A 22,412-nucleotide genomic window follows, 5' to 3' on the forward strand; every position below is an offset into this window, starting at 1 on the left:
AGAAGACACACCTCTATCCTGGGAAAGAAGGTAGTCCCAGGGGCTGTGAGTTACTTACTATTGATAGAGTCAGCCAAAATCTTCAACTGCTGAGTGTTGTCCAGGACCTCAATCCTTTGAGTGTAGGGATCATAGCGAACTGAGAAGGGCCGAGGGATTGTGGCCGCAAAGGCCCTGAAACCGACACCAAAGGTCTCATTTAGAGAGAGGTTAGGCTGAAGGAGCCGAGTGGCGTTTACTTTGCTGTAAACCCTGTAACTTCCTTGAACAGCAGCTCAGAAGCTGGGGCTGAGATGTGAAATACAACTGAATAAGGTCAGCTGGGGAAGCCTTCGTTTGTACGTGTGTATAAAAGCACAAAATACATGCATTAAATAAGATAAATGAGTAAATGAAACCTAGCCACAGAATATGATTAGAAAAATATCTAAGGTACTTGACAATCAATGCAAACAGACTCACAGCTCTGGGCAATTAAATAAAACATTGCAGTGGTGGAGATCAGGTGTCTGAGATGAACCTAGGACCACATTAAATTCTAACAGCTCTAACCCTCTTAAAAATATCACGAAGCAACCCTTTACAAAAGCGCTAAGAATTAAGAACTGCAGTTACCACTATTTTACAAATGAGGAAGCAGAGCCTTGGGAAACTGAGTACCTGGGCCATTAATGTCCGTTGCAGGGCTGTGAAGGAACCCAGGCAGCCTGATTCTGATCCGGGTGCTTTCTTGCCTTCCCTAAGCATGATTCCTAATTCTGTAGGAATCTCCCAGGCGGGACATCAATCAGTATAATTAACAAGACACTCCAAAGACACCTTGGATATCATTTCTAGATTAGTCTATGATGAAAGTAAAAGCTACTGTTTTGAAAACTGACAATTATCAGGACAGGCAGTGAGTCAGCCCGGGTTTGGCAAGAGCAACATCCTAAGTTCCCAAGTCAAGCTTTTTGGGTTCCTTTCTTGTCAGTTACAGTCCTTGTGATCACTGGCAAGAGGCTCACCTCCTCTGTTCCTCACATTCCCTATTCTTTTGTGAGATTAGGGTGGTGACAGTACTCGGCTCAAAGGGGCATGACAAGTGCTGTCACACTACTTGTGAGTTCATTAAGTCTGCCCCCCCCCTTCCCTCTCTGAAAGGAGCTTTTAACCCAGCTGGTGCTATGTCTCACGTGATGCACATCTGTGATTTTGACTACTCTATGTCTCTTCCCCTCTCTTCTTACGGAGCACCCCATTTGGCTTTGGGGAGTGCTCACACCCACCTCACTGGGTGTATCTTAATTGGACAGTCAGTCTTGGGTTTCTTTCTGGAATCTCACCTCACTTTCTCCTTGGCATCATTGAAACTCTCTGCCACGTAGTAGATGGGCTGGAACTCGGTGACACTGTACTCCTGCGAGGCTGTCTTCTCTAGCTCCAGGGGTAGAAGCTTTGGCTTTTCTGATAAACAGTACTGCAGGGACCCAGTGAAAAGTTTTCAGTTCAGTCAGGGCCTGTGCTCCCACCTGCATCCCATAATCCTCTGCAAAGCTTCTCCCATCTCACAGTTTCCCTATCCCACTGCAAATTCAGTAAACCAAGTTATTTAGCACGTACTAGATTCAACTCTCCACAGCTCATCTAAAAAAGACAGTTAACGAGAAGGGAACAATTCATTTCAAACACACTTTAATAAAAAGTGCAACAGACATAGTGGGAGCCGACCGTATTTCTCGGTGTATGTTTGCATTCTTAACAAAGCTGTATGTCTAGGTCAGCTTGGGCTCAGGAGGCCTCTCCTCCACAGAGTCCTGTAGACTTGCACTTGAGTTTCTATCTCTAACAACACAGTTGTGGTTAAATCATGGCTGCCGAGGTACCAATTGCCCAGGGAAGTGCATCTCTAATCATGCACTGATAGCACTTTAGCAAAGTCACAAAGATGAGAATGGTCCTCCACATCCTCGCTTCTAAGTACCCATGCTTGGTTTCTGTCAAACTCAAACCTGTAGTTCACCAAAGGATGACAGGAGCCCAGCACCGTATGCCTTTATGGAATCTCCTTCCTTGCAGAGCCCAAACTCCACAGTAAACCAGTAAATCTAGAACAGAAAGCCAGCAAAAGACACTTACAAGGGATGAACAAGACATCAGGTACCCAAAGAACTAGGACATATTTGTCGGTAGGAATCTACACAGATGTGTGCTCAGAATCAGTGAGACCTAGCATCCCTTCTGTGTCCCATGTCTTCTTCACCTGTCACCTGTCACCTGTTGAGTCAGGGATGGATGAATCATGGTGTGATAAGACATGTTAGAGTGTGCTAGCATCTCCTAAAGACATCCCCAACAAGTTACTCTCTGTGTGACAGAAACTTCTCCATGCCTTTTACTCTTCTGTCTCTGGCACAAACTGGAATGATAGATTCCTAAGATATTCTTATATTGGGAGGGCTCATCTGGTAATGTTATCGAGGAACTGAAGTAAGCGGTTAAGGGATTGGATAGTGAGAGAATCCATGAGGTGCATACTCTTCTGCTACACAAAAACATGGGGTACTGCTGGAGTCAATCACTATGTGTCTTCCCAAATAACCACACCCTCTTCTTACAGAACCTCCTAGCCCAACATGTCTTTAGTACTTGGCCTAGATGGAGTTCTGGCACCAGGAAGAGACCAGGGCTCAGTGAGATGCTGGAGATGGTCACCATCTTGGAGAATTAGGGGTGGGTTAACAGTTAAGTCTCCTTGTTAGACTGCAGAACATTAAGCCCAAGAAGGTTATCAGAGCCTATTGAATATGACTTCATCATACACAGCAAGATTTTAGCCTAGAAAGTTAAGGCAACAGTGACACACAAAACCAAAGGCACAGAAAAGACACCAGTCTGTTCCCAGTCAAATGTATCAATATGGTGGATTCTTCCAACATCAATTGGCTTCCTAGTCCAGTGTACCAATACGGTGGCTCTTTTTCTCATCAGTGAGGGGCATAATGAGGTACTCTGGATCTGAGGACTTTACTCCCTATAAATAATAAATTCTAACCACTTTTTCTAGAACCCCTTGGAAAGCTGCTTCTCTAAGATACCTAAAATGTAAAAACGTGTATTCATACAAACTTAACTCTTTAGATCCACATGAAATACTTTGAGATGGGTAATGAACTTTATGCCGATTTTTAGAGATAAAAAGACATAAGCCATTTGCCCTGAAACTCAGAGCAAATACATGGTCAGTAGCCAAAACCCAGAAGTTTCTAGCCTTTCTGAAGGAGGAAGTAAATAAACTTCTAACCAAATACATGTCAATGCTAGTCTTGCATTCATTGTAGTTTTTAATTTAACATAAAGTTTTGTTTTTTGGTCTTCCAGGCTGGGCATATGATAAGAAACATGTTTCTATACCTGGAGAAGGGTATGCTGAAACTGGAAAATGTAAGGAAGGAAATTGCAAAATGTGCAGATCTGGTATTCCCGTGGTTCCCATGTGCATGACCCCTGCTTCTCTTGTGAGAGGAAATGTTCAGCAAGAATGTGAAGGCCCGCCCCATTTTTACCTTCTGTCTGAGAAAGACCCTAAGGCTACTTTTAGTACAGAGGTAGAGAGGTAAATATTCACTGAACAGAGCTATAAATCCAGCCAGTTCCTGGCACACTTTGAGCCAAAGAATTTCCAGGGCAGTTATTACAGCTGGTTGATGTTTTCAAGGAGATCCTATTAACAAGTATGTGGAAATATCCATATGAAAGCTCACTTAAAAATTCAGCTCCTTGCTGACACACACCTTTAATCCCAGCACTTGGGAGGCAGAGCCAGGCAGATCTCTGTGAATTTGAGGTCATCCTGGTCTACAGACTGAGATCCAGGACAGGCACCAAAACTACACAGAGAAACCCTGTCTCAAAAAACCTAAATAAATAAATAAATAAATAAACAAACAAACAAATAAATAAATAAATAAATCAGCCCCTTAAAGAAAAATCAAAATGTGACATTTCATTCATGTGAATGCAACTTAACACATTCTTATCATTATTTCAAATGGCCTAACTGCCAGGGAGAGAAGAAATCTTCAAGGCCACCGCCCATGGCATTCCCGTAATCCAGCTATGGATAAGAGAGACTTACTGTGGCCAGTTTCTCGATGTATTCATCAGGCGCACCCAGAGAAGCAAGCCCAATTTCCTGTGTGTGGAGAAACAGAGTCACTGGCAAAGCCCATACGAAGACTTTACCCTCAGTGCCGACCTGGCACCCAGCCATGGGCAGGTAATGCATGACTCAGCAAGCACCTTCTGAAGGGCCCAGACTGACACTGCATATTCTTAGAAGTCCACTCCGGCTGGACCATATAGCGTGGAGGCACAGATCTCAGGAGCAGAGAAGTGTGTCACCAGCACTTGGTTCCTTTGCATTCACTTTACAAAAAGAAATAATAAGGTAGCCTGTGCATGGTCACATAGCATTATTAATTTGGGTTCCTGGAAAGCATCATCAAGAAGGTGGTAATTGGGGAAAGACTTGAATGTTATTGGTTCTACTGATGATGGGAAGAGGGATACTGTAGAGCAAGCAGAAGCATACAACTAGTGGGAACACTCTCTAGGCAAGGGGAATGAGGTCTTCAAAGAGCAGAGAGGGAGGGACAATCACGGCTAGAGTATAGTGAGAGTATTGGTAGGTAACACTGAATCGAACATCCCAAATGGGACCATGTGGACTTTTTAGACATTTAAGGACTTGGGTTTTTCTTTTCATTGAAATGAAAATCCATTCTAGGATTTTTGATAACTTGTGTTGGTTTTCTTCTTTGGTAATTTCATACATGTATATAAATTATTCTGGAGTGGACATGAGCTACTGTAGGTCATCGAAGATTTAGTCTAGCTACTTTGTGAGAATAGACTGTAGGGTCAAGGGCAAGGGTGGGACGCCAATGAGGAAGCTACCTCACCACTCCCTTACTGTCCTATGGTGGTAAGAAACTACTGCCTCTAAATCAAAACAAAATGTTCTCAGAGAACAACTTTAGCCTGGGGACCATCCATGTCGAAGCTGAGAGTGTCACGCAGATGATCCTGCAGTGTCTGTTGACGTTAATTGTCCACGCCTCTCCAGGGTTACCCAAATGCAAGGAAGACTGCCATCTGTTCTACAGCTAGACAGAGTATCTCTGGTGTCAAGAACTCAAGTTTCTTATTCTCCAAGGAGAAAGCTTCTATTTCTCCCGTCATAGTAACAAGTCCCTGCTTTAAAACTGTCTTGAGAAATCAACAATATCTTGGCAGCTCTAACTACACAATTGGCAGTAACACCCCCACAGTTAAAGTTCAACTAGACACTCCCACTGTGAAGTCCAATGGTTTCCGGGCTCCATAATTCTCAAAACCTCACATGGAAGTAGCAAGTGTTTTTGTTTGGACAGCCTAAGTCTGCTAAGGAGTCAAGGAATCAGTTGAACTTTTTGTTTGGTTCGTTGCAAATATCAAGTGGCAGCTTCATTGTTCCATAGTGGAAACACTTCCTGGAACTGATGGGAAATGCTTGAAGATTTGCACACCACGTCATTACTCTCAAATTCCTACCAGGAGCAACACTCACTCACAAGTCACCCTTTGATCATTATTCTTTCCAGCGAGGAAGAAGACAAAGAAGGAAGACATTTTATTCATTCAAATACCTGGAAACTGAGACACAGGATGGCTTCACAACTTGGCCCAGTTCACACAGCTCTAGCTCATACAAGCTCTGGGTTTGGCCTCTGAATACCTTAGAGCCATCATTCAGTCTTCCAAAATCCCAGCTACCCAACTGTGTTTTAAAATATTTTTCTAGCTTTTTAAATTATTTGGATGCCCATGTGTCTCTAGGGGGGAATGTTCATATGAACGCTGATGCCTGCAGAGACCACAGTCATCATATCCTTTGGGGCTAGAGTTAGGGGTGGCTATTGGTTGCCTGATGTGAGTTCTGTGGTCCTCTGCAAGAGAAGTATGCTCTCTTAACTGCTGAGCCATTCCCTAGACACCCCCTACACACACACACACACACACACACACACACACACACACACACACACATACAAACAAAATGGTGAGAATCCTTCTCAGTGATGAGAGAGAATTATGAGAACATTTTAACTCATCAGAAAATAATTTCAAGTTTTCTCGTTACTAGAAAAGATGAGCCGAGGCCATGGCACTGTTTTGACGGGGGCAATGACACATTGGGTACTTTCTTTTATCTTTCTTTGTTTCCTTCTTTCTCTAGTCAATTATACATAAGATCATTGCCATTGGACTCTTGGCAAATGTCATCTCTCCCAGTTCAAGTACACATCCAGATGACTCCCTGACAAGATGGGAAGCACCCAAGTCTCTAAAAGGAGCACTGGATAGGAAGTACTAGGCAAATTTGGAAGCAGCTGAGGTGACGTCTGCCTAGAGATCAGAGATGCTTTCATCAGTGAGAAGGCTCCCAATGTACACCTGACAGGATCATTGAGATTAGCAAATTGAGCATAGGCATGTCAGAAGATGATCCATCACCAATCACAGGCTGCAGTTCTTAGAACAAGTGTTCAGCCTGGTCCACAGAACCAACACCCCCTTCTCTGTGCGGTTCTTCTCAGGTAGGACCATGGAATTGTGTCTTGCTTCCACTCTTACAGAGCATGCAACAGCCCTTCTGTCAGGGATTAACTCATTTCAGTAATGCAATCTCGACCCTATATAACCGAGTCTTTTCCCCTTACCTGGGAAAACTGGGCAAAGCTGCGATCTGAAAACAAGGGCACGTGTCCCAACAGTTCATGGCAAATGTCCCTAAAACAGAAAGCACAGCATTTAGAGGAGGGCCAGGTTAAACCAAGTTAGACTCAACGATTTTATATGAAGAATGGACAGGAAGACATAGCTCATTGAGACCTGGGATTTTACTCTCAAGAGGAAGTCATGTGCCGAGCAAAGGATCCCTTGAAATAAAAGGGAGAAAGGGAAAGGAAAGAAAGCAGAGGTAGAGCCATCAGGAGTCCTGGGAGACCGGAGGGGTTGAGGTGCAGAGCCAAGGAGCCAGTATTCACATGGGTCTCTTCTCAGATACCTGAGTGAGTTTTGGGTCACAGATTCCTCCCATCCCAAATCTCTTTGTCACTCACTGAACTGCAGAGGGATAATGTGTCCAGTTTTTTTTCAATAAGAACTTTAAAAAAAAAAAAGGTGTTGCCCTTTTCTTGGCCTGGAGTATGTCAACAGTCAAAAAAAGGAGGGAGGCTACATTTATCTAAAACAGCACCAGGTCCATAGCAACAAATCCTTTCTAATTGGTAGCCATTAACATCATGAGGAGGGGAACTAATTTGGGGCATCATACTGATCTCTTTGGATCAGTTTCTATATGACTAATGAGATGGCTAGAAGTCCAAGTAGGAAGCATTGTGGCCTCCTCCCATTCTCTCCTTCTGGCCAAGACATAATCTAGGCAAAGGACTGGAATCATCTATATGCGTATTTAGGAGATGCCGAGATCTCTTTGCTACTTTTGGTCCTGTCCTATTTGGGACTTCAGAGGTCTGACTTTGAGGCTTGATGGAACCTCCTTTCCTGATGCCTGAACAGATCCCAGTCCTTGGTTCACAGGATGTCCGAATCTGTGCATCCAAATTTATTTGGCACAAGAAAATCCCCAGGGTATGAGTTTCTCTCAGTACTCTGATCAAATAAAGCAGGCAACGAATCATGCGGACCAGCCTGCAGTGAACCTAAGCAGCATTCCTAGAGCAGGTAGGACTGGTATCCATTGTGACTGGCAATGGTAGCTGGAGATTGGTACTCACGGTTCGGGTGTGTACATGGGCTTAGATCCATGCCTAATGTACTGTGTGCAGTGGAAGACCCGGAAGGCCAGGCCACCCAAGAAATCTCGAGAGGACAGTAAGCCAGCAACAGGTCGGAGGCGGAAACCAGTACAAGCTGGAAAGCAGAAAAGAACCTTAAACTCAAAGCCTGTGTTGAAGCCAGAGAGGCTGCAAAACCCCCAGTACAGAACCAATACCCAAGAATGTGGGCTTTCTACCAAGGAGACTTGGCTTCCGGTCTCTGTTCCCCTGGCTATTTTGGGTCAAGTAAACTCACATTGCTGAGATTCAGTTTTCTCACCTGCAAAATGTAGGTGGGTCCTACTGAGGGAACAACTGAACATCAAAACAACAGCGACTAAAAATTGCTTAGCAGAGCCTTGCCCACTGCAAACATCCAGTAAATTTCTCTTTCGTTACTGTTTACTAGGATCAAATACTTTCCCACTACTTCTCATGTTTCTGGAGTAGCAAGGAGATTGAAAGTCCACATCAGGCGTAGAGTGTGCCATGGGCACTTCCAGATTCTCTACCATGCCACACACAGCCCATCCTGGGCGTAGAAATGTCCTGTCTGACTGGAAAAGGGGGGAAGAGAAATTGACTGCATCCTCTCTCTCTCTCTCTCTCTCTCTCTCTCTCTCTCTCTCTCTCTCTCTCTCTCTCTCTCTCTCTCATCCATAAAGCAGTACATGTGGGTTTCTCTTAGCTCTGCAATGTAGGGGGTACTGAGAACTAGAAGATGTTTCCCTAATCAGGGGTTAAAGTCTTGGGAAGTTTTATACCACACCCTCTCCATAACTTTTCTTTAAAGTTATCAATTGATAACCATCCTCTACTTCTTACATCTGTCTGTTTCTCAATCTCCTATACACTAGGAGGAGAAAGTGTCACTGCTGATGACCATAACTAAGGCTACATACTACCTAACACATGCCAGGCACAAGTTAACCCTTGCAGTAACTGTGAGGAAGACATTTTATCATCCCCACTTTAAAGATAGGGAAGTTGAGATATAGATTAAAGTTTTAGTCCAGGGCCACAAGCCACGGGCCCCATGGCTTCAAAGCCTCTTAACTGTAATTCTATAACTTGACAACTGCTAGCACTGATGTTTATCATTATAACCACTGGCCACAACTTCCAGCAGTAAACTGGAGACCATCTTTAGGACTGGGTCTCTCTTCCTTCACTCTACATTTTCAGGCTGATAATTACTCTGTTTAACTCTTGCCTCTTGCCTTATTAGGATAAGAGGGAGAGACCTTGAAGATCACCTTATCTGTTCCAGTTCTAAGCTCCCTCCCTGCCATATAATTTTGTTTGGTCCATTTCCTATCTCTTCAAGGTTCTGATGCACAGAATAATTATTCCTTTCTATGTGACTGTGGTTCATCTTCCTACTTCTCCTTATTCTACCTAGCACATAGTAGGTGTTCAATATGAACTAGCTGACTGTTGGGGTTTTGCTGAATGAGCGCCCTGTTGTCAGAAAGAAAAACAGTAATCTCCCTTTGGAAGGACTGTGCAGAGGCTCATTCCTCAGATAATGCACCTCTGAGCACCTCACAGCACCGTTAGCCCTCAGGCTCACTGAACACTGACTGTGGACCCAGCCAGCACTGTACCAAGTGCTTTCATATGCAACATCTCACTCCATTTTCGTAATTTCCCTGTGACGGATGCTAACAGGGTGACTGCGTCTGTTTGGTAGGTGACAACACAAAGGCAGATTTACACAGCCCCGAAAAGGTCAAAGGCAGGATCCATCCCAGATGAATAAACTCACAACGAGGGACTCTTGGCCCTGGCCCACAAAGATCACACTTTTTCCTTGAATGGGCATTGCAGCCATTTCCTAACAGTGGGCACCACAGGGAAACACTGACTGGGCACTTCAGGCTTAGGGTATGAGAGGAAATCCTTTCAGAGACAATTACATGGCGAAAATCCACACCTGACGTTCTTGCTTGGGTGGAAGAAGATCAATAACGGAGGTGAGACAGAAGGCAGGAGACAATGCAGCTGGACTCTTCCTGGGAGACTCAGCCTGCACTACATCATCACTACTCCCAGCATCCTTCATTTACCCCCACCCCACCCCCACTCCCCCACCCCACTGCCTGCAGGGCTTGGCCCCGATGTGGACTTACTCTGCAGAAACTGAGAAACATCTTCCAGCTGGGGGATGTTGTCTTCACGGAACCCGCAGTACTTTTCCAGAAGTGGGAAAATGTGGTTGTGCTCATAGCAGGCGTGCGTTTTATACAAGGCCTTCAGTGTGCTGAACACCGTCCCCCAGGTCTTCTTCTCCTCCTCTGTGTATTCCACCCGAGGGATGGGCTGCCCGCTAGAATACAGACACGGAACAAGTGTCTCCAGCAGGGAAGGGTCAGGGCACACAATGTGGTAAGGTCGGAAGAGGGAGTCAGCCCCACAACTTGTGAGGTGCCACCCCTGACCAGCATGGACTTCAAGCATTGTTTGAAAGAGAAAAAATCTCATAGGAAACACTGCTGTGTTGGTTCCCTAGGGAAAACATGGCTTGAGGAATTGCTATCATCCCAGGAAGCCATTTGGCCTTTCTGCTCTTCTAAGAGTCCAACTGTTTGTTCAAGGTAGAAACTTGCTTTCGGGGGGGGGGGGGGGGCTGGCAGGTGACATACAGGTGTAAAGCAGTATGTACAGGGCAGTACAAAGATTGGCAGCTGAGATGACTAGACAATGCATCCTCTTTCCGAACAAGGGTACCCACGTTCAGTGAAAGCACCAGAGTGTCTTGTATTATATCAACTAAAGCGAACAGCTCTGGCTAACCTGGGTTTAATAGCTAGAGTGTGTATGTCTGGAACTTGCCTGGGGAGCTTGTACCTGCTGAGCTGGTGCTTCTGTTTCTGGGAGGTTATGAAGTTATTTAAATGTAGGCTGAGGTCCCACAGCATATATAATCTATATATCTTTAAGGTATGTGTGTGTGTGTGTGTGTGTGTGTGTGTGTGTGTGTGTGTGTGATGCTACATGTCATAAGCACACAGATTTGTCAATTAACAAAGTTCTAGACCAAGGGTAAGAAATTATAAATATTGAGGTGGAGGAGCAAATAAGCATGCTAAGGTATGAGATATGCTTATAAGTCAAGTGTGTCAAAGCACCTACGTGAGACCCTGTCCCACAGTCCTGATGCACTGGAGCAGGGAAAGCCATGGACAGGTGGATCTTAATAAACTCCCTAGGTGACTGACCCAAGCTACAATTTAAGATTCATTAGTCTGGAGGCTTCTGAGCTGTGTCCTGAAGACAATGAAAACCAAACAAAGCCTGACCTCCCAGCGCAGGGCCTGTTCCCTGGGCTGCAACCCTGCTCCATCACCAGGGACACAGAGTCTGGGACAAAGTGGGACTGTTTACCTTGGAACTGCGGATCGGTTCCAAACTAAGTTCCTCCTGCACTTTCACAATTGTAGCTCATCCAAGGACATTAGCACAAAGACTTGTTATTTTCTACGGAAAGGTGGTCCAGGATTGGGGAGGAAAGACAGATTGGTGACTGAGAAACGAAGAGGAATCAAGCTGAGAGGATCTTCTGGTCCACCAACAGGGACCACAAGACAGTGTCAGGTGAGCCTTTGCCTAAGACTACACCATAATCCAGGCTTAAGTGGTGATGGAAGGAAAGGAAAAAGGCTTTGGAAATAGAAACCGACCAAAACTCAGCCCTGCCATTTTCTGGCAATTTAGTGAACTGCTAGGAGCATTAGTCCTGCAGTTAACATGCATTTTTAAAGCGGACAAGATTATAGGAAATGTTATGCATAAAGTACTATACACATATACATATGCAAACATACAAATATATGTACATAAATATATAGGCATACATGTGTGTATATATATGTAAATTATGACTTCACAATTTACAAAGGGAATTTCACAAGTTCCTAATATTGGAACTGGCAATAACCATTGATCATTAAAATAACTAGTTCTCATTTCAAAGAAAGGCATTGATGGGGCCAGCAGGGTAGCTCTGTAGGCAAGGGCACTTGCTGCTAAGCCCCGAACCCACATGGCAGAGAGAGCTGATTCATACAAGTTGTCATGAGTCATATGGCAGGTACACACACACACACACACAAAAAAAAAATAAATAAATAAATAAAAACAACAACCACAAAGATAATAAACAAATAAATAAAAACAACAAAAGTAAAAACAAAAACAAGATAGGCAACTGGTATTTCTGCAACCAATTTCCGTTAGTGGTGACGTTTTGAACATGCATCTGTCCCCTTTCTCTTCCAGTGACCCAGGATCTCTTCCCCCTCTTGCAGTAAAGCACCTCCTACCTCTTTCAGCCTGTGGCATTTCAGAAAGAGGACACTCAATGTTTCCTACCCTCACTGGTGGGAGTGTGGTCAGGGTTATCCAATCACAGTCTCTTTATTTTGACTCCAGTGATTGGCTGACAAATGGGTCCATGTCTATTCAGATCTTTTGAGACCCAATCACAGAACTTTGGCTGACTTTGCAGGCAAGAGCGAGAACTTCTGTTTGAGTTGGGACATCCCGTGGAATCTGTCTCTCTGAGAAGATGATGTCAAGTCTGTAAACAAGAACATTCCTAAGGGAGTGAGCCAGAAAGATGGAATGAGACCCTGAGTTCTGAACCTGCTTTTAGGCCCGGGGTTACTAGACTCCATGGGAATGGTGAGATTAATTCTGGGGACAGATAAAGTTAAAACCTGCCTTTGTCGCCCATTAGTTATTTAACTTCTTTCAGCTTCTGTTTCTTCTTCTGAAAAAAACGAGCAGTGTGTGTGTGTGTGTGTGTGTGTGTGTGTGTGTGTGTGTATGAAATTTAGCAAAACACCAAAAACTCTGCAAAGAGATGATAATCAACCTGACTGTGAGAAGTGTTCTTGCCTATACTGACTCAGTGGAGCGAAGGTGAGGACAGAGAAAGGTCACCATGTTTCCCTATTTCTGCTAAACAGAAGGCAGGGTCCAAATGGACCTTAATCTGACTAAGGCCACCCAAGTCTGGATCCTTCCACTCTCAGGAGTCACTCAGAAATGGTGATGTTCTGAATGGCTCTCCATCCAGAGGTAGATTTGTTTTCACCCCCATAAAGCCCCGGCATTTCCTTATGTCCCACCAAAGCTGTTAAAGTGATGTCCCAGTACCTCAGTCTCTAGGAAAGCTCTGGAGTTTCTTTTCATGCATGTCTTTGCTTATTCCCTTCACTCAGAAACTGCTGTTCTCAAAACACCAAGGTTCCCAAGTCACAATTTACACAGTCTCTGAGGACCCAAAACAGCAAAGTCATTATGTTCCCAAACACCGCATTTGATATGGCCGTTTCCTATTGGATAAAATGATAGAATTCTGAACAGGAAAAAAAAAATCTCATCTGATAGAGCCCTGACATGGCTGGGTCAACAAGACCAGTAGAGCATGGGCGTGTGGCTAGTCCAAAGGCTCCAGGGCTGCTTAGTTCACTGGAGCATCCAGCTTTCTTCCTCTTGGTCTAATGTGGAGAAGCCCAGAGGCTGTTCCATTGAGGATGGAAGCCTCTCCAATCATTCCAGACACAATGGATACTGAGCTAGCAAAGCTTGGGAGAGAGCTGGGCTATGGCAGTGGATACTTCTGTTTGATCTAGAGGCAATTTTTAAAAAAATGTGTCATTAGGACATATACACATACACACATACACATATACACATACACAAATATACACACACATACATACACACACACGCACACACACACACATACACACACACACACACACACACACACAAAGGCAAAGCAGGGTGTTCTGCGATGATGGTTTCCAACTTAGAGCAAGGGTTAGGTGTGTGTTCTTCTCTCAGTGGTCCAACAAGGAGACTTACTGGCGGTAGTTGTAGGCAATGTCAGCAAACTGCTTTCGTCTTGCCCGGTACACAGGATCTTTGAAGCCCTAGGAGAGAGAAGACACTTGATGACTCAGGTCTACAGAGGGAGAGGCCTGGCACTGTTGTGGAATAGCCTTTTTGTGCACTATGAAGATGTGTTGCTCTCATTGATTTAATAAAGAGCTAATGGCCAATAGCTATGCAGGAAGCAGTTAGGCGGGACTTGTGGAGAGGAAGAGAGCACTGGGATGAAGAAGGGCCAAGTCAACAGGATTTGGAGAGAGGCAAGATGAACTTGCCAGGCTGAGAAAAGCACCACCCACGTGGTAGAACATAGATAAGAAATCTGGGTTAATTTAAGTCTTAAGAGCTAGTTAGTAACAAGCCTAAGCTATCAGCGGAGCATCTCTAATTAATAATAAGTCTCCATGTCCTTTACTGGGGAGCTGGTGGTCCTGACAAAAAACTCCACCTGCATGGCACCTCTATCACCAATCTGAGTGGAAGCTTTTCAGCTATGATGGCAAATGTCTCTTTTCCTTGATGATGCTCTAACACACGGTCTCAGTTAAACACAGTTTGTAACAACTGTGCCATAGAATCTTTAAACTGAGTAGTACTTCCCTTCACTGGGATTTGGGTGTGGAGTAACTACATGGTAATTTTACTTTATGAATTGTTTTGCATTCAGGGTTTTTATTCCTTAAAATCCATCCTGGTAAACAAACTAGATATCTCCCATCCCCATCTTTCCTCTAGTCTTTCTCTCCTTCCCTCCTAAATGGGGGTTTTCCCATTGTTGTGAGTGACACACACTCAACCACACCTTCAATGCAGTGAAATCTTCCCCACCCTGAGATTCCAATCTCTACAGATATACTCTGATCTTAAAGAAGTGTCACCTACACCATTCCTAGCTTCTAAACTAACTGGATCAAGCCAAGTTAGATGTCTGCGTTGAAGGCATTAAATAATCACTCAATTTCTGGCAAGTGGTGTGTATTTGGTAATGCTTCTTCATGTGTGCCTGTGTGTGTGTGTGTGTGTGTGTGTGTGTGTGTGCGTGTGTGAGTATGTGTGTGTGTTGAAATATATATAGATTTGGGGGTGGGAGCATGCTGAATCTAAAGGTCAATATTGGGACCTGAGGATTGGGAAACAATCCTCAGGAAAGTTTCACCTTGTTTTATGAGATAGGCATGTGACATCATGCCCAGCTCTTCACATGGATGCTGGGGACTGAACTTGGGTCATCACACCTGTACATCTGTTCTTTGCTGGATGAGCTATCTCCACAGTCTCCTTTAAAAAAAAAAAAAAAAAAAAAAGAGCCACTAAGGAAATTAATATGGAGGCTCCTCCTCATTTCTTGGTAAACAAACGGGTATGCACTTACTGCTATGGCAATTTTATGCTTTGCATTTTATTTTCTTGAAATAAAATATTTTTGGATAGCTCAAACTGGCCTCAACTCTCCTGCCTCAGCCTCTCAAGTGCTGGGATTACAGGCCTGTGCCACCATGCCCTGCTGGCAATTTTTTAAAATGTCATTTACCAGATGTCTACAGCTGTGACAGCTTTTGCCATAAAGCTGTCAGGCAGATCAGTATGGGTATTCTCCCAGAATCAACAAGAGACTTGGGGGAGTGGATCCATGATCGGGAGGCCAGGCTTTGGATCACTCAGCTCTCTGTTCTTTTCACTACACTTCAGTAATCATAAACCTTTCTGACCTGGCAGGCATTCCACTGGCTGAGCAAGCTACCCCAGACAGAAGGATGCTGATGACTTCTCTGAGACTGACTGGCAGGCAGTCTTCCCAGGCATGTCAAGCAGCACATTTTCAAACGAGAAGAGGCCAAGTGTGTCTCTGAGTGTTTAGGGTGGAGTGGGGCACATCAGGAGCTGAAAGTGTCCCAAAAGATGAGAAGGGTGCTTTACAGAAAAGTTCATTACGGTCTGAAATTTGCTGAAACGAGAAACTGGTCCATCGCCATAGAACTTGTCTTTGTTCCCTGCAGACATTTCCCAACAAGCTCTTCCAGAAATCACTTTAATTTGCAATTATCTGTCTCCAAACCATGGGCTGAATGACTTGAAAACTCAGGCTGTGTCATAGGCAGTGTTTAAAGATGCTTTTGAAGAATGTTGATAGCCCCTGGTTTCCAAACGTTGCCTCGGTTTTCTTTGCTTGACTGGTTTGTTGGGTTTTATTGTCTTTTATATCAGCATCAGCCAACAGTTTCAAACAAAATGTAAGGCAATTTATATAAGATAATTTTACCTGAGAACCTGGAGCATGGGAGCATAGAAAGAATTCCTGATGTAGAAAGAAGGAGCAAGAGAGATGGGGAGAGAGAGGGGGGAGAGAGGGAAGGAGGAGGGGAGGGAGGGAGGGAAGGAGGAAGGGAGGGGGAGGGAGGGAAGGAGGGAAGGAGAGAAAGACTAGAGGAAAGATGGGGATGGGAGATTTCTAGTTTGTTTACCAGGATGGATTTTAAGGAATAAAAACTCTGAATGCAACACAATTAATAAAGTAAAATTACCATGTAGTTATTCTGCACCCAAATTCCAGTGAAGGGAAGTACTACTCGGTTTAAAGATTCTATGGCACAGTTGTTACAAAGCACAAGCTGTTGTTTTCCCTAACACACTGGCTGGATCGAAATCATTCATTACAAGCAGGGGGACTGGAGAGATGGCTCAGCAGCCTCACTCGCTTAAGAAGAGTTCTTATGGCTCTTCCAGGAAACTCAGGCTTGATTTCCAGCACTCACGTAAAGTGGCTCACAACCACATGTAGTCCAACTCCAGGGGCTACTACATCCTCTACTGGGCTCCATGGGCATTCACACACAGGTGCCATGCACACACACACACACACACACACACACACACCCCTATACATAAATAAAAATAAAATTAATCTTAAGCCGGGCGGTGGTGGCACACGCCTTTAATCCCAGCACTTGGGAGGCAGAGGCAGGCGGATCTCTGTGAGTTCGAGGCCAGCCTGGTCTCCAAAGCGAGTTCCAGGAAAGGCGCAAAGCTACACAGAGAAACCCTGTCTCCAAAAAAAAAAAAAAAAAAAAAAGAATCTTAAAAACAAAACAAATAGGGAACTGGGGGGCTTATGTTAGTTTACTGTCAGTTTTTGGTTCAGGCTGGTTTATATCATCATCCTGCCCCAGGATCCTGTGTACTGGGATTATATGTGTATACCATGACACCAGGCTTTAGGAACCTAAGAACTTGCAGTCAACATAGGGTTCATTTATGCTGAGGAAAGAAGAAGAAAACTGGACCCTATGATTTAATTTACAAGCATCACTAGCACACCATTGGGGAACATCTCTACTAGACAAAACAATAAACACTTGCTTATTCATATCTTCCTACTTGAGCTCAAAATATCAACTCAAATTTAACAATTGTCATCTTGACTAGTCTGTCTTAACAGACGGTAGTATGCATCTCTCTCTAGCCCTTCAAATTTAAAAGGAAGGTTTTCACACCATCAGGCACTTTGGAGAATGTCTAGCTCTGCTTTGATATCAGGAGGGTAGAAAGTGAAACCCCATTAGGCCATTGGCTGAAGGGCCCTGGAGTGTAAAATAAAATAATAGAATAAAAAATAAAACACAGCATTTTTATTGAGCTTTTCCAACTGGCAAGTTGAGATTTGGGATCGGAAGCAAAAATGGAAGGATTTCCAGTTCACATCTCCTCCAGGAAAGGAATGACCACATCTAATTCTCACTCCCACTCAACTACTGTTCATCATTAATGTGCCTTGTCTGGGTCCTTTACGGATTTTCCACCTGTGAAAATAAAAGCTCAACGCAAAATTACGTATCTAGTAGATAATTCCCATGTTGAGGAGAATATATAAGTATAATGATGGAAGAGATTCACCTACCTCGAACAAATGTTATTTGGAGGTGGTGGAAATAGCAGTTATCCAGCAATGTTAGGTACATTTTTGAAGTTTTCTGCTGCAAGGATATACTGTGTGTGTGTGTGTGTGTGTGTGTGTGTGTGTGTGTGTGTGTGTGTGTGTGTGTGTAATAGGGAGGAAACAAAATAATACTCTGAATCCATTTCAAATCACTTTAGGGTAGTGGCAGGAGATCCAGTACATGAACAGACATGTGTAGCATGTTCTAAAGAGTCGTCACTTGGGGACATCTCCTACTATGCTCATTTCCGGTCCCTTATTTCTAAAACATTCATTATCAACCTACAAAGCACTCCCACCAAACAGATCTCAGAGGCTTTGTCTCAAAAGGTTTTTCTGGTTGGATCTGTGACCTTGAAGCTTATCCTTATAGGGATTTGGCTTTCCATCTCTTGGGTTGCCAGGTGACCACACAGTCCCTGCATCCATCCCCATGAAACACATTCTGTGTTACGCTGTAATTGGTGGTGACTGATCAGCCTGTCTCAATTTAGACTAATAGCAGTAATTTCACCGGCACTGCAAGTAGTTTATTTATAATCACCCTGCCTCAATTAAGCTAATAGCAGTGATTCAGGTTGCCCTGCATGTAACCATGTTTTGACAGGAAACATATTGTCAGTGAGAAAGTGGTGAAGGGGAGGGGGTCGGAAGGAGGAGGGGGAAGTCTAAAATAAGTTATGACACCAGCAGAGTCTATACGCAATCCCTTTTCTCGGTCTCAGAAAATGTATTACCTAGGAGTATTAATGACATGCCTTCTGAGGATTCTTCTAGACTGACAGATCTAGTTCACCGCTTCTTCATGTCAGAGCTGGGGTTAAATCTCTCAAGCACCATCTTCAGGACAGCAAGGAGATCACGGGTTTTAAACCGCCTTGCTGCACTCACTGGGGGCATGGCCTTGAAGTTTCCAGGTAAGGAAAGTGAGATCACTAATCCCACCTGCTTCACCGAGCCACATGACAAGGTTAGGTCACATAGACAGAACATCACGTGAGCACAGAACAGGCGCTCAAAGAACGGCACATCAGTGCAAAAAGGCAGAAACATGAAAGCTGGGGGGTCTGGCTCAGAACATAGGGAGGTACCCTCTGGAATGGGACTCTGAGTCTCTTCACACACCCCTCGGGCCTTTTAAAGGCACCTACAGGGCCAGCCAGATGGTTCTGCAGCAGCATAAGGTACTTGTTCCTCAAGCCTGATGACCCGAGATTGGTACCTGGGACCCACAAGGTGTATGGAGAGAACAGATGTCCTCAAGTTGTTCTCGAGCCTCCACAGGAGTGCAAGGACACACATGCACTTACACACATACATCATACATGTACAAACATTCTATATTTCTTTATAATAACTATAAAATTTTTGAGCTAGGGTCTCTCAACATAGCCCTGGCTGTTCTAGAACTCACACTGTAGACCAGGCTGGCCTCAAACTCAGAGCTCTGCCTGCCTTTACCTTCCAAGTGCTGGGATTAAAGGGGCACATCGCCAAGCCCTCCCTTACATAAATTAACATTTAGAATAAAAGATAACAGGTACTGAAATTTTGTAAAGAAAAAAGACCACTTGAATTCTATTGGTGGGAACATAAATCATTGTAGAAAATGATACGAGGTCCCTTGAACCATGAAAGGCAGAACTCTCAGGCTCATCAGTAAACCCACAAGCATGCAGTCCTTCCTATGATAACAGAACGCAATGCTGTGGCCTGGCGAAGAGATGGGAGCATGGCTTTCGGGAGCTAGAAGGAGGAGTGTAGCCTTGAAAGAGCAGCAGAAGGTTGCCAGTGAGAAAGAACAGTGGCAATGCTCTGAGGAGGAGCAACTCGGGTAAAGGGTACGGAAATCAAGCACAGCCACTGGGGTTCTGCCCACCAAGCTTGTAGTTGCTACCTCAGGTTCCCTTGGCATCGCTCAGAAAAGGCGATGCTCTTCCCTCTTCTGCTCTGTAGTTAGAGGGGGCGATGGGGGCACTAATGAATCTTCTTAGCCCTTCAGCTCCCTTTCCTACCTGGGTGGAACACAGCTTACAACTTCCTGAGAGCCCTCACCTGACCATGAGAAGCCCAGCCCTCCAGAGTGCCAACTGGCACTAAAATGAACCACATGCCAAGTGTTTAGCGTTATGCCTAGTACACAGACCGTGATCAAGAAAGGTTAGCTGGTAGTGCCAGCAGCTTGATAAATACCTGTGGAAAGGAAGAAGAGAGAGAGAGAGAGAGAGAGAGAGAGAGACGAGAGAGAGAGAGAGAGAGAGAGAGAGAGAGAGAGAGAGGAGCAAATAAGGCAAGAGGGGCAGAGTGAAGGACAGCTGGCCATCCTATTCCATTTCCTCACTTAGCTGAAGCTGAAGGCAGAGTGCCTTTACCCCGGATTTCCAGAACAATCTTCCCTGTCCCTCGGTTCACAGAGTGGCTGTTTGGGAGGCTATGGAGTACTAGGTCAAACACAAATGCATCCTGCCAAGGGCGGAGGGTCAGGGGAGGAAGTGATCGTGCTGACCACAAGGGACACAGCAGAACAGAAGGTCCCTGAAGAAGAACAGCCCTTCACTGCTAGTCTGGTGTCTGCTGGCAGTTCACACCTTGAGGCCGGGCCTGTGGGGGCTGTGGGGACTGTGGGGGCTGGCGGCTGCAGGAAAACACCCGCCGCCTTGCTCTATGCTTGGCCCCTGTTCCCGGCTTCTGAGGAAAGACTGAAGGAACAGAGAGAGCCTGGCGCCTCCACTACAGGGGGACCGTGTACCTGATAAGTTGTGTTTTTATGATAAAATTCATGACACGGAGAGTCTGGGAAGCCAAAGCTGTGGCCTGGGTTGGCAAAGAGAAATGGATTCCAGAGAGGTTTTCAGGGCAGCTTTGGTTTCTGAGGGGACATGACAGTACAGGGAAGGACATGTCCCTCTCTCTCTGGACTGGCCTCGCTCCCCCCCACCCAAATGATTAGGACCGAGGCCAATGGGAAGAACAGAGGGTCAAGGCAGGACAATGGGGCTGGTGAGAGAAGAAGTTCTCATGTGTGCGTCGGACTTGCTTTCCTGGGGGAGGGAAGAAATCTCCGGAGGTGTTTTGGTTTGCAGGGCCCACAGCTGAGAGGCACAGGCAGAGGCTTGTTAGAGGGGACATCAGGGTGTGGCCAGTGTGGCCTTTGCTGTAGCTGGGCTCCTTGAAATGGACTGTGTCATATACAGAAAGACAACAGAGAACCTGTCCCTCCAGAACTGGCGTTTTCAATTAGTTTGATTTCATTTGATTTTGATCTAGTTTTGGTCTGGTCTAGTTTGGTTTAGTTTTAGAAACAGAGTCTCACTACATAGCCCAGACCATCTTAGAACTCACGAGCTTCCTGCCCAAGGCTCACAAGTGAAACACATCCGTGAAACACGGTATTTAAGGCTTAAATAGGATGCTTAAATACGTCTACCCTCAGCTTAAGGTAATTTGCTCTAACCTCACAACTAAGATTCATGAGAGCCGTTCCAAGTCTATTTGAAGACGTCAGGCAGAGACCTTGACTTCAGTGTAACAATAGAGCTGGGCTTGTGGTTGGCCATGCCTGATGAGTACGGGACTAGGTTGACACACATTATGCACACTCGTGTGGCTGTGCGTGTAAGGGACCTCTCCCAGACATCAATACTATTATGGAAAAGTATGAAGATAGTATGTTTTTTTCTGCTTTGAAGTGTAGAGGGTGGGACGAATTCACCTTGTTTCTATTCGTAAAATGTTTTCTCTCTTTATTTTTTGACTGAAAGATGGGATAAAGATAAAACTTGGTAACTATAGTTGCTGAAGTCTTCACTGTCTTCCTCATGCAATTCAAAGCCTTTCTCACAGCGTTTACTACTTCGGTTGGAGCATGCACCAGAAAGGCTGGCCTATGGCTCCCCATCTGTTGGCGTGCAGGAGATTGGGTTTCCTGTCACCAGCCAAGCCTGTGTCTTCAACTACCCTGAGCACTGGGGTAAGGGTCCAAGGTGCCCAGGTTCGATCAACAAGGGATATTGGAGCAGGTACCTGGCACCGCTGTGCCTGTCTGTGAGATGGAGGCCTCAGCCTGCTTACAGAAAACTGCCTCTGGGAAGAGCAAGCCTCCTGTTGGTTATTAGACCCCACAAGGTTGTGCAGAGACTCTGGACAGGGCACAGACATGCCCCAGCACCAGTCACACTAAAACCTTGTTAATATGAAATGCTTCCTGGTTAAAATGGTCGGAGAGTCCACTGCCTGACAGAGAGTGGAGAACATAATGACGCACTGCTCACCCAAAGAAGCAGCTAGAGCACCTCTCTTCAACCCCAAGGACCACTGACTCCAGAGAAGAAGAAGAAGGAATAAGAAGACCCCACCCAAAACACACACACACACACACACACACACACACACACACACACACACACACACACACACTGATCTAGTCCTCTAGTGAGAAACCCATTTAAAAAGCTGTCTCTGCAGGCCACAGTGAAATCCACCACTCTGCACGTCTCGACTCACTCTCTCCCTGTCATACCCGAAGCACCACCCACTCATCTCCATCCCGGAGGAACGCCTCACAGCGGATGTGATCCTCTCAGCCAAGTGCCTCTCCTCCCTCACCTGACTAGAGCCCTGTGCACAGCTCCCTCACTGTCTGACCCTAGCTGTGCTGGATTGAAATGTCCATGAAATACACAAAGACAGAAACAGAAGCCCACACCATT

At 45.1% G+C, this 22,412-nt stretch overlaps 1 protein-coding gene across 1 annotated transcript in view; it reads right to left on the reverse strand.

The window, feature by feature from the left end:
- Pah (phenylalanine hydroxylase) overlaps nucleotides 1-22,412 on the reverse strand; it is a 56,932-nt gene that overhangs the window by 2,220 nt on the left and 32,300 nt on the right. Inside the window, exons 5-12 of the mRNA XM_059245400.1 lie at nucleotides 13,743-13,810; nucleotides 9,998-10,194; nucleotides 7,824-7,959; nucleotides 6,744-6,813; nucleotides 4,118-4,174; nucleotides 1,992-2,087; nucleotides 1,326-1,459; nucleotides 59-174 (exon numbers count right to left, since the gene is read on the reverse strand). Of these exons, the coding sequence (XP_059101383.1) occupies nucleotides 59-174; nucleotides 1,326-1,459; nucleotides 1,992-2,087; nucleotides 4,118-4,174; nucleotides 6,744-6,813; nucleotides 7,824-7,959; nucleotides 9,998-10,194; nucleotides 13,743-13,810 (874 nt within the window). The remainder of the gene's footprint in view (nucleotides 1-58; nucleotides 175-1,325; nucleotides 1,460-1,991; nucleotides 2,088-4,117; nucleotides 4,175-6,743; nucleotides 6,814-7,823; nucleotides 7,960-9,997; nucleotides 10,195-13,742; nucleotides 13,811-22,412) is intronic.

This window comes from Peromyscus eremicus, chromosome 18, assembly GCF_949786415.1.
Source record: "Peromyscus eremicus chromosome 18, PerEre_H2_v1, whole genome shotgun sequence".
Lineage (NCBI taxonomy): Eukaryota > Metazoa > Chordata > Mammalia > Rodentia > Cricetidae > Peromyscus > Peromyscus eremicus.